The sequence below is a fragment of the Loxodonta africana genome, chromosome 25 (assembly GCF_030014295.1).
Source record: "Loxodonta africana isolate mLoxAfr1 chromosome 25, mLoxAfr1.hap2, whole genome shotgun sequence".
NCBI classification, from domain to species: domain Eukaryota; kingdom Metazoa; phylum Chordata; class Mammalia; order Proboscidea; family Elephantidae; genus Loxodonta; species Loxodonta africana.
The window spans coordinates 59,174,329-59,187,527 of NC_087366.1; the positions used below are offsets into that span (position 1 = coordinate 59,174,329).

At 38.9% G+C, this 13,199-nt stretch overlaps 1 protein-coding gene across 5 annotated transcripts in view; it reads left to right on the plus strand.

The window, feature by feature from the left end:
• Nucleotides 1-13,199, plus strand: part of GPATCH2 (G-patch domain containing 2) — a 200,365-nt gene that overhangs the window by 148,526 nt on the left and 38,640 nt on the right. For 3 of the 5 annotated variants that reach the window (XM_010599412.3, XM_023538698.2, XM_023538696.2), the window contains one exon: nt 1,678-1,748. The exons of 1 other annotated variant lie outside the window; for it this stretch is intronic. In XM_010599412.3, the coding sequence (XP_010597714.1) occupies nt 1,678-1,748 (71 nt within the window). Of the gene's footprint in view, nt 1-1,677; nt 1,749-6,981; nt 12,774-13,199 lie in introns of those variants that run through there. One more of the 5 variants, XM_064276904.1, reaches the window with a different exon arrangement.

Here is a 13,199-nt window from a genome sequence, read left to right on the forward strand (position 1 = left end):
GAAAGATCCCACTGACAGCAGTGTGGGGAATGGGTTAGACAAGAGCAACCCTGGAGGCAGCAAGGCAGTTTAGGAGGCCGTAACAGGTGAGACAAAGCGGTGATCTGGATTAGGATCATGACAATGGGATGGAAACAAGTGGATATTTATGAGAAATTTAAGATGTATCATTTAATTAAAACATTCCTAAAAGAATGAATGATCTAACCACATTTTTGGTGATCTAATAAGGTCTCTTCATTCTCAAAGACAGCCAAATATTAAAACATTCCTAAAAGAATGAATGATCTAACCACATTTTTGGTGATCTAATAAGGTCTCTTCATTCTCAAAGACAGCCAAATGATGCTAATAAGAGATTCTAAATGATATCATTAAACAGTTCAAAGAAGTTGTCCTTCATTAGAGGTTATTGATATTGATACTGGCCAGACAGTACCCACTGACACCCATGCTCAGTATTCATAGTGATAATAATCGCAGTTGTAGCATTTGAGCTGTTTTCCTAGCATTTCCTCTGTGCCAGCCAGAGTGCTAAGAGTTTTATGTGATTTATCTAATACAGCAGCCTTATATCAACAACAACAAAAAAAAAACCCACTGCTGTCGAGTCGGTTCCGACACATAGAGACCCAATAGGACAGAGTAGAACTGCCCCCACAGAGTTTTCACGGAGTGCCTGGTGGGTTCGAACTGCCGACCTTTTGGTTAGCAGCCATGTCTCTTAACCACTACACCACCAGGGTTTCCTGCAGACTTCTAGGTAGACATTATTGTTTCCCCCATTTTACAGATGGAGAATCGAGGCTTAGAGAGGTTAACTACTTTGTCTAAGGTTGCCCAGCTTGTACATGTTAGAGCTGACTGTAACCTGTGACTTATCAGTTACTGGTGCAGTTGGGATTAGAATCCAGTTCTCTCCTGTGTTATTACTTCTAAGACTTTTACTTTGTTAGTGTTAATTTCTAATATGCGGCACAACTCCTTCGTAACCCAGTCTTGCATATAATCATATTTCTGCGTAAACAAGATAAGCTACAGTTTGAGTAAACATGTAGTAAAGAGTATTAATTAACTATTTGCTTTTTTTTTTTTTTTTTCTTTCAAATTAGTTAGAGTAAAGCAAGTGTGAAGGGAAATGGATGGTAAGGCATTTTGAGGAATCAACGAAATATATATTTTTTTAATTACATATTTCCAAGCCAATAATTTCTTTGAAAAGAAATGTTTTAAGTGTGTTCCTTTACCATGTTTGGCCAATGGGCACAGAGGGAATACTATTAGCTTGTTTATGTCAGTTTAGTTGACAAATCCTAAAACAAACTGTATACAGTGGTAGAGGTCATTGACCAGAGAAGTTGCACTCAGGTGACCACTCCACTCTGGGCCACTCCAGAGAACACGGGTCCACTCCAGAGACTCACAGGGCATTAATCAGCTAGGAGAGCAGCTGCGCTCGGAGGAAGCACGGAACAGCCAGCTCTTCCTAGCAGTTTTGTAGGAGCAGTACTGACATCTCTAGCGAAAATGGTCGTCTTTCCTTTGGGAGAAAACAGTAGAAAAAAGTGATGCAAGTAAACCATTCAGGTCCATTTGAATGAGAATATTTTTCTACTTGCAGAATGATATAATGAAAATATCTCTGTTTCTACAACTTTGTCTTAACATTTTGTGTAGCATCAGCTTCTGAGAGATAACCGAGCTGAAAGAGGACACAAGAAAAACTGTTCTGTGAAAACAGCCAGCAGGTAAGCAATTCAAAATCACATTTAATTCTCATTAAATCATGTGTCATTTTTTCCATACAAATATAAATGTGGTGAGTTGCAACTTGGGTTGCCTTTGGTTCTAAAAGGTCTACTTAAAATATTTTATATGTTATTTACTAGAATGTATTTTAGAATTATTAGTAATGAATAGAACAGTGCCATTTTATTTATATTTAAATAAACTAGTGAAAAATAAAGAATGGATTTTTAAAAGGAAGGGAAATTTTTGCTTTTTTATAGCTAATGTAGAAAATTACAGATCAGGATTCAGAATAATTATTTTATTTTTAGATTAAAAAACAGTAGAGTTAACCTTTTTCCCCCAAACTTAAACAATACATAGAGCTTATAAGAAAACGATACTGTATTTTTACACAAATAACGTGTGCCTGCTACATTTGTTTGCCAGCCTTGCCATCCCCCTGTGAGGTATTTTCATAAGCATTGCTATATCAATTTTTTTTCACATGTAGCTGTAAAAAAAAAAAAGAGTATAGAGTGTTTAGGAAAATACCTCAAAGGAGGCGGGGGGAGCGTGACTGGCAAGCAAATGTAGACCATGTACGCTATTTGGATTAAAAAAATACCGTATATGTATTCTAATGACATTTAAATGAAGATTTGAAAAGAAAAATTCCTTTAAAAAAAGTGCTTGTAGGTTCCTGCTTGTCTTTATATTGTTTACCCAGTGTTATTTTTTTTCTTCTAAATACAAAAAATTTACCGTAATTTAACCATTTTAGACAATATATTTCTCAAACTTTACATGTGGTGTTTCCGAAGACCACTTAGATGAAGATGGCTACCCTTCTTGTCAGAATATTGAGGCGAACTGCTGCCGTGAGATTTACACTTAGATTATTTCATTTTTTAACAAGATGGGTAGCTGACCTCAGCAGCCATTGTAACACCCCAACGTCCCATGGCTTTCCATTGCTCGTATACTAGCCGTGTGCTTAACATTCCAAAGCAAGCAATACTGCTTTAAAGCACCATCTTGTACAGCAGACTAATTCCAGCTGAGAAACCCCACTTTCTGTGGAAGCAAAGGGGAACCCTAACATCCCTAATTTAAAACCAAATCCATTGTCGATGAGTCAATCCCAAGTCATAGGGACCCTGTAAGACAGAGTAGAACTGCCCCATAGGGTTTCTAAGGCTGTAGTCCTTACGGACGCGGACTGCCTCATCTTTCTGCCATGGAGTGGCTGGCAGGTTTGATCCTCCAGCTTTTCAGTTAGCAGCCAAACGCTTGACCACTGTCAGCAGGGCTCTTATACCTAATTTAAAACCAAAACCAAACCCAGTGCCGTCGAGTCGATTCCGATTGATAGCAACCCTATAGGACAGAGTAGAACTGCTCCATAGTTTGCAATACCTAATTTAGACAATCAAAAATTGGCAAACATATAATGAAATAATTCACCATCAGTGATAGTCAACAGGAAAAAAAAAAAATTTACCCCTAAAAATGTCAGATACTAAAATATTAAGTTACAGATTATATAATAACTATGGATGAAAGCTTATAGAAATAAAATGAGCAAGAAACAATAAAGCAGAATTGTGAAAGAAGCAAATATAATTGTGAGAAATATCACTGAAGAGATAATTGGTGGGCTGGAAGATATACCTGAAAGATAGGCCACTATAGTGTAAAAATACAAGGAGATGGAAAATACAAAAGGGTGGTTAAGAAGTGCAGAGAAGATCTAAAATATATTTAATCAGAATCCTTAATGGGGAGAATAGAAGGGCTGAAAAAACATGATATTTGAAGAGATGTTGACTCAGACTTTCTAAAACTGGTGTTCTAAATCCATAGATACAGATACAGAAAGCACAAAACCAAAAACCAAACCAAACCTGTTGCCATCAAGTCAATTCCAACTCATAGCAACCCTATAGAACAGAGTAGAACTGCCCTATAGAGTTTCCAGGGAGCGCCTATTGGATTCAAACTGCCGACCTTTTGATTAGCAGCCGTAGCACTTAAGCACTGTGCCACCAGGGTTTCCATAGAAAGCACAGTGAATACCAAATAAAGTAAATAAATAGAAATCCACACTGAGTAGTATATTATAATACACCAAAGGCAGAGAAGAGGTCTTAAAAGAATCCAGAGAGAAAGGGCAAACTGTCTACAAAGAAAATGACAGATTTTTAGTAGCCACAGTAGAAATCAGAAGACAGTGGGCTCATCTTCAGTGTACCGAGAGAAAATATGTTGTCCTCTTACAAAACCATCTTTCATGTATAAGGATGAAGTAAAGACATTTTAAGATTTTCAAAACCTGAGAAAGTTTATTGCTAACAAACCTTTACTACCCACTGCCATCAAGTCGATTCCAACTCATAGCAAAGAATTTTAATGGTTGTATTTCAACGAGGTGATTTTCCAGGGAAGACCTGAGATATAAGAATGAATCCTGAGCCAATAAATGAATAAAGATATAAATTTAAACAACCATTATTTTATATAAAGTGGTATTTATAATAACATGTAATTTGTAAGACTTTTAAAACGACAAATCTAAAGTAGTGGGTAGTAATAGCATTTTAAGCTGGCAGTGGTAGTGATTATATAAAAGTCCAATCCAAGGTCCTTGAATGGCTTAGGATGTTTACCTCATTGGTTGGTTAAGAGACTGATACTTGATAAGACTGTGTTAAGTATGCATGGTAAGATACCAGGAAGAGCTACTAAGTCAACAGAAGTGAGTGGGTGATTTTCAAACCAGTGGAAGGGGAAAAATGAAATAATGTATTGCCAAAAGGAAAAAAAAAAAAAAAATCCATTAAAAGAAAATCAAAAAAAGGAAAAAAAAAGTGGGATACATAGAAAGCATTAAATTTATAAATATCAATTATCATAATATTTATGGATTAAGCTGAACTAGCCAGATTGGATTTTAAAAAAAGAAAAAAAGATCTGCTGATAAGCTCTTTGTAGGAGGTACACCTGAAATACAAGCACAAAGAAAGGTGGGTAACTAACGAATGGGACAAGATGCACCAGGTATATGAGAAAGTCCCCATATCAGACCAATGAAACCTGAGAACAAAAGTATTAACAAACTTAAAAGAGTCATTGTTTAAACAATAGAAGATTCTACTCACCAGAAAGGTTAATCATTTTATTCTTGTATGAATGGAATAAAATAGCCTTAAAATATGTGAAGCAGATATCACTGCAATACATGAAGAATTCACTGATCCACCATCACAGTGCCCCTACTTTAATAAAATTCTCACTCACTGGTAGGTCAAGCCATCGAAAAATTTATAAACGGAAAATTTGTATAACAGAAAGCTAACCAGCTTGCTTTAATAAAATTATGTAAAACACGGTGCTCAACTATTTGAGAGAACCTTCTTCTCAGAGGCGCATGGAACTCTTACAGAAGTTGACTGCTTACTCAACGTGCCGTAGAGCTAGTATCAACAAATTTCAGTGAATATGAATCATAAAGATGATATTCGCTGACCTGGATGTAATTAAATTACAATTTAGTAACAAAAAACTTTTTTTTGGAGTTCTAAAAAAATGCTTTTTCTAAGTATTGATGTGTCCCCAAAAAATCATAGTCATGATAAAACTTGTGGCTTCCAGTTAGATGGTAATTACAGGAAACTTTACTGCCTTGTACGCTCAAATTAGAAAATAAGGAACTTGGTTCCAGTTCACGTTTCAGTCAAGATTCTGAACTACAGCATTACTGCCTCCCTCCCCCCAAGATCAACCCAGGAGAAATTTAGAAAAAGGAAATAAACAGAAAGCTACTGAGAAGTTCTGCAATTTATGGGGGCTATTTTATTCTGAGTTGGGATATGTTAGGTAGGTTGGCTTTGGCCCGAGGCAGGAGACAATCCAGCCCGGCTGAGGAAGAATTAAATAAGAGGGGTACCTTTGGCATTCTATACAGGCAGCCCCCAAGTTCTGAACATCCGACTTCCCAACAACTGATACTTGCCTTTTAATGTTACATCAACTTGCCCTCACTCTGACGTGATCCCACCAACCCCTACTCTCGACAGATTCATCAGTCACCTTCACTTACTGCATGTACAGCTTTTAAATCATTGAAAAGGCTTTTCTTGCACTCAGACTCAGCCACTGCTGTCTCGTTGACTCCAACTCATAGCAGCCCTGTGGAGCTGCCCCACAGGGTTTCCAAGGCTGTAAATCTTCACAGAAGCAGACGGCCACATCTTCCTCCCGTGGAGTGGCGGGTGGGTTCCAACCACCACCATTTCAGTCAGCAGCCAGGTGCTTAGCCACCGCACCACCCAGGCTCCCTTTTCTTGCACTAAACCAAAACCAACCAAACTTGTTCCCATCGAGTTGGTTCTGACTCATAGCGACCCTGTAGGACAGAATAGAGCTGCCCCATAGGTTTTCCAAGGAGCACCTGGTGGACTGGAACTGCCGACCTTTTGGTTAGCAGCTGTAGCTCTTAACCGCTACGCCACCAGGTTTTCCCTTGCACTAAAGTAAGGCTAAATAAGAACTGTATGCACCTGTTCTGACTTACCTACAAATTCTTAAAGACACACTCAGGAACAGATCTCTTTTGTAACCTAGGCACTGCCTGTGCTTGCTTTTCACTGGCTATTGCCTTGGGACTTGGTACCTGTCCCACACAGAAGGATTCAGACCTCTGGCCCAAGTGTCTTCAGGAGTGAACTCAGTGTAGCTCACGGTATTGTGTGAGGAATTGAGAAACCTTGATAGGACTAGGTGACAAGTTAGGTCTTCACTCCTGCCCCCTCTAAAGCTCAGAGCTAGAGGTTTACTACATCTTTCTGAGAGTGAAGAGAAAAGGGTATTTTCCTGGCTAGAGTTATTATTTTTGTGGGGTGGGGTGTGGTGACCAGTTTTCAGGTGCTGAAGCCTCGCTAAGGCTTATTTAACCCCAATTGCTGAACTACTTGGGGCTGACACAGATGGTAGCCTTCCCTCATAGCATCACCTGACAGAGTGACTATATTCCCAGAGGAAAACGCACTTATAGGCCAAGACATTTGAGGAGAAAGATGCAATCAGGGTGCGTTGATAATTACTGGTGATTAGAATGCGAAAGTTGAAACAAAGAAGGATTGGTAGTTGGAAAATACAGCCTCGGTGAGATAGAAACGATGCTGGAGATCGCATGATTGAATTTTGCAAAACCAATGACTTCTTCATTGCAAATACTTTTTTTCAACACAGCATAAATGGTGACTGTACACATGGACCTCACTAAATGGAATGCACAGGAATGAAATAGACTACATCTATGGAAAGAGATGATGGAAAAGCTCAATATCATCAGTCAGAACAAGGCCAGGGATGGACTGCAGAACAGACCATTGATTGCTCATATGCAAGTTCAAGTTGAAGCTGAAGAAAATTAGAAGTCCACGAGAGCCAAAGTATAACCTTGAGTATATCCCACCTGAATTTAGAGACCATCTCAAGAATAGATTTGATGCATTGAACACTAATGCCTGAAGACCAGACAAGTCGTGGAATGACATCAAGGACATCATACATGAAGAAAGCAAGAGTCATTGAAAAGACAGGAAAGAAGAAGGACCCTGGTGGTCATGGCCCCCAGACCTTCTGTTAGCCCAGGTCAGGAACCATTCCCAAAGCCAACTCTTCAGACAGGGATTGGACTGGACAATGGGATAGAAAAAGATGCTGATGAAGAATGAGCTTCTTGGATCAAGTAGACACTTGAGACTATGTTGGCATCTCCTATCTGGAGGGGACATGAGTGGGCAGAAGGGGTTAGAAGCTGGCTGAATGGACACGAAAAGAGAGAGTGGAGGGAAGGAGTGTGCTGCCTCATTAGGGGAAGAGCAATTAGGAGTATATAGCAAGGTGTATATAAATTTTTGTATAAGAGACTGACTCAATTTTTAAACTTTCACTTAAAGCACAATAAAAATTAAAAAAAAAAGAAAGAAAAGACCAGAATGGATGTCAGAAGAGACTTTGAAACCTGCTCCTGAACAATGAGTATCTAAAGCAAAAGGAACAAATGATGAAGTCAAAGCTGAACGGAAGATTTCAAGGGATGGCTGGAGAACACAAAGTATTATAATTACATGTGCAAAGACCTGGACCTAGAAAACCAAAAGGGAGGAAATGCATGAGTTAATACCTGTAAAGCATTTAAAATGTGAGAGCTCAAATGTTAGCTTCTTACTATGACTATGATATTGTTATTTTTGTTGTCATTATTTCTGTCTGCATATTTCCTAAGCACTTGTTAAATTTTATTTTTATCACATTATTCTTGTACATAGTTTAAAAAGTCAAATCATTCTATGTAAGACTTATATCAAAATATAGCAGACCCCTGCCCTGTCCTTTCCCATTTTCTAATTTCACTCTTCAAAGGAAGCAACTTTCAGCTATTATAGTATTATAGTACTGACCTTTGAATTTCTAAATTACGTGCTTATATTCTTTTCTTGAAGTTTTTAGTTTATGTTACTATTGACTCCCTGTTGCGTGCCCCACTCCATACACACACAATCGTATCCACAATTCTTTCCCTCTTTCTTCCCTTATAGTTAAAATGTTCAGGCCAAATCATTGTTCACTGTTTTCGTTAGAATAGTTACATACCAAACCAAAAACCAAACCCGTTGCTGTTGGGTCGATTCCAACCCATAGTGACCCTAGAGGACAGACAGGGTTTCCAAGGAGCACCTGTGGATTCGAACTGCCGACCTTTTGGTTAGCAGCCATAGGTAGCTCTTAACCACTACACCACCAGGGTTTCCAAACCAAACCCATCGCAGTCGAGTTAATTCCGACTCATAGCGACCCAATAAGACAGAGTAGAATTGGTCCACAGGGTTTCCTAGGAGCTGCTGGTGGATTTAAACGGCTAACCTTTCCGTTAGCAGCCAAACGCTTAACCACTGTACCACCAGGGCGCCATAGATGTTATTAACAGATGAACCATATAGTATAGTATGATTATTTATGTCTTTTCTTGTATAACTTTCTGATATTGCAGTTGTCTTGATTTTATTTGCTTTGTTTTCTATGTATTGTTGTTGCGTGCCATTGAGTCAATTCCAGTTCATAGTGACCCCATGTAGAACTGCCCCATAGGGTTTTGGCTTAATCTTTCCAGGAGCAGATAGATCTCCAGGTCTTTCCCCCGCGGAGTGTGGGTGGGTGCCTGTCACCGATTCCCTGACGACATCTTCACAGACATGTAACTCCTCTCACTTCTTTTTCTTGGTGACATCCCTCCTGGTGCCCACCATTTTTCAGGTCTGTGTTGGAACGCTTGCTCTCTGCTTCCACGGCACATCCGGTATCCTGGAACTCTCTTCACTGTCTTCCTAGGAATTTCCTTCACCTCTCCTCTGCGTGAGACCAGCCCCATACCATTCTTTTTTCTTTCTGAGAAAGAGATGGTGGTGGCAAAATTTGTGTACTTTGGATGTCTGAAAATGTCTTTATTCCAATCTCACATGACTTGACTTAGCTGGGAATTATGTTCTGGTTTGGAAACCATTTTGCCTGGGATTTCGTTCTTGGTAGTTGCTGTTTTCTGTGTTCTTCTATTGTTTAGATGTGGGAGCACCCTTAAATGGTCCTCTAAGTTTTTAACTTCTTTATGTTACCTTCTTGGAAGTTTCCTGTGTAATTTCTAAACATTATCTCTCAAATCTTTATTTCTTCAAATTAGAAACATTCTTTATGCTTTTTATTTCTGGACGTTCTTTATTTCTGTGAACATTCCTTTTATGTACCCTCATTGTCTTGTTTTGTGGATCCAGTGTATTTTCTTGTCTCTGTGAGGCTGTCAGTTGTGTTGGGTGCAGGGCAGTTTGAAAAGATGAAATAAATGCAAGAAGAGCCATAATCAAGTTTAATTTTTGATGCAAACTTTATTAAACACGAGACTAAAACTCTCCACCTTCTTTGTGTGTATTTTTCTATGTTCCTTTCTTGAAAGCCATTTTCCTTCTCAGTGTTTGTAATTCTGCCTTGACTTTTCTTACCCCTCTGGATGAGCGACTGCACTTCCTTTTCTCAACATGAGAAAAATCTTAAAGGTTAGAGAAGAGAACTGCAGCGCATTAAATCAATGGATTGTGGGATCATTTACTCCCAACATATACCAGGCAGGTAAGAAAAGACAGTGCACAAGTGGTCTGCTCTCAGTGGACTCAGCCCTCGCTAGAGAGAGCCCTAGGTGAGTGCCACGGACACAGCTTAGCCTTCGCAGTGTGGTGCATCTCACCCTCTGCACCTCAGGGGAACTGCTGTAGATGGTTCTGAGCACATTGTTACCCCTACCACTAGTTACAGTACAGTTTGGTTGTGGACTGGGTGTCCAGCCCATGCCGTTTCTCCTTTTCTGCCACATCCACTTTAATATCATCTAGACTAATGACAGGTGCGGGAGAATTGTCTCTCTCCCACCTCATAGGCTGTTCTATGTGTAACAATATCCAAAAAAAGGGACAGCCTATTAAGGTTTTCCGTAAACAACCCATTGCCACTGAGTCGATTCCTACTCATAGCAACCCTATAGGACAGAGTAGAACTGCCCATAGGGTTTCCAAGTCTGTAATCCTTACAGGAGCAGACTGCCACGTCTTTCTCCTGGCTGGTGAGCTCGAACTGCCTACCTTTTGGTTAGCAGCCAAGGCTTAACCACCGCGCTACCAGGGCTCCTTTTCCTTAAACAAATAACCCTTTTAATGATTTTAATCTACCAGGAAGTTCTACTTTATCAATAGAAGATTCCCTGTGCTCACCAAGGCATCCCATACTTCTGCCTCTTCCTACAGTGGTAGGCTTCTTTTGGGATTCTTGCTTCTCACCCTTCACACTCTGGCAGGCACGTCCACCCCCATGCCTGCGTACCATCAGTAGTACTCAGCGTAATACGCCGGTGCATCATATCCAAGTTACTAATAAAATATCAGTGCATTTTATTTATCCACATGTTTATTCTAAACATAATTAACATTCACATTCTTCTCAGATATGACACTTAACGGACCCTATAACCAAACTTTTGAGAGAGAAGCATACTGACTCTTGATGCAGGTATAATTTAATTGATTCAAGTGGTACTACTCTTACACATCTTCCTTTTAGTTTCTTCTGTTTTTTATTCCCTGTGGTACACTTTTTTCATAGAGCAGGTGTGTCAGATAGCGCTGTGATAATATCATCAGATACGAATTCGATGGGTTCCCCCAAGATTTCTCAGTGCCTCTGCTTGCAGTGACATGTTCCCTATCTTACATTCTTCCTTGTTGCTTCCATCTTGTTGATTATTCCCATGGGATACTTCTGTTCAGTAAGTCTGTGGAGTTTTAATTTCCAGTCATTTCTTCCATTTCTTTAATGTTCTCTGTCCATTTTCCTACTATGAAAATTTTGTTCAGCTTTATTGTATTTTATCTCTCATCTAATATTTTATGAGTGTCTCAGAGTTTTTCATGCTCTTCAGTTATTTTTACTTACCTTAAAACCTTTGCAGGTATAAAGAAAACATAAATATATATAAAATATAAATAAAAACTCAGGAAAACACAAAATCAAATAAATAGATGCATAAAAGCATATACAGTGTTACATAAAAGTAAAAACTACCTACTTGTTACTTATCACTGTTAATATTTAATAGTTAGCAGGCATGTTTCTTGTTTTTTTTTCTTAGTAAAATTATAATATACCTGGGACAAAGCTGCTATCGTCGTTGTCATTGTTAGCTCCCACCAGGTGGGAGCTGACTCACGATGGCCTCACGTGTGTTAGAGTAGAGCTGTGCTCCATCAGGTTTTCACTGGCTGATTTTTTGGAAGTAGATTGCCAAGCCTTTCTTCTGAGGTGCCTCTGGGCAGTCTTGAACCTCCAACCTTTCATTTAGCCACTGAGCATGTTAACTGCGCCACCCAGAGGCTCCTTCAGGAGTAGTTTTTGAGTGATCACTGCATGCAATCCATTTTATAAGTGGAAAACACACGCACCCAAAAACCAAATCCCTTGCCATTGAGTCGATTTCCACTCATAGTGATCCTACAGGACAGAGTAGAACTGCCCCTCCTAGCGATCCTACAGGACAGAGTAGAACTGCCCCTCATAGCGATCCTACAGGACAGAGTAGAACTGCCCCTCCTAGCGATCCTACAGGACAGAGTAGAACTGCCCCTCCTAGCGATCCTACAGGACAGAGTAGAACTGCCCCATAGGATTTCCAGGGAGCAGCTGGTGGATTCTAACTGCTGACCTTTTGGCTCTTAACGACTGCACCACTCAGGCTTATTTCTTCAACCCAAATCTTTGTCTTGAATTCCAGACCTTATATCCAATCTTTTTTTATTACATATATTTAGTATATAAAAATAATTTTGTGTTTTTCAAAATTAGAAAAGCTGTCGCTCTACTTTAGTCATAATCGAATTAGATGTCATTATTTCACGTGTTAAAATCTTTTAGTTGGCACCTAAAAGTTCAATATAACCTTCGCAAATTGAAAGTCACTTACAAACATATGTTAAGTAATGCCAAGACTAAGTGAAGTGTCATTTTTGGAAAGATCTTAATCTTTTAACACATGTTTATATTTGTTTATTAGTCTTTATTCTAAAAATCTGTGCAGAAAGCTTTATAGTTTTAATACAACTATTTTAAGAAGCAGTTTTATTGAATTATTTAGACCACGTCTGGTCTTTTCCTGTTAGATCTGCTATCTTTTGTTTTTGTTTTATCTAATTTGCACTGGTTCCTTACGTTATTTTTATTGCTGACTCAGAGACCACATCATCTGGTATTCTGACGTACGATTTGGAATGAAGTAAAAACATTTTTATTGTGGATATTGTTAAATCCTACTTTTTTTAGAAACGTGTTTTCTCATTGACTTGTGCTTCATTCCAGGAAGTATGAGCATCAGCTACTAAGTGTCACGTGATTTGCTAATCTCAGAATGCTGCGTCCTTTAATTTTTTATGTCATTAATTGATAGTAGGGAGGAATTTTTTTTTTTTTTTTTTTTTTGCCGTTATCTTGCTTGATTAGTAGTAAAAGGAATCTCCTCAAATGAAAAAGCAGTGATAGATTTAATCAGAGAATCAAAACACACCCTCACACACACACACACACATTCATGTCAGCCTTCCCCCATCGGGTTAGAAGGAGCGTTCCTACTTTGGCTCATACAGAGCACCTTCGTTTTCATATAATACAGACTACTCGTTTGCTACAGACGTAACACATAGAATTACATGCTCTTTATTTGATCTTCTAAAGATCCAGAGAGGTTCAAGGATTCATCTTGCTCGCTCCTCCCCATGGTGTCATCTGTTGTTCAGGAAGGAGACCTAATTTACAACAGATACAAAACTATTTGTCATTTTGTAGGTCTGCCAGAAATAAATGAAACTATTAATTAC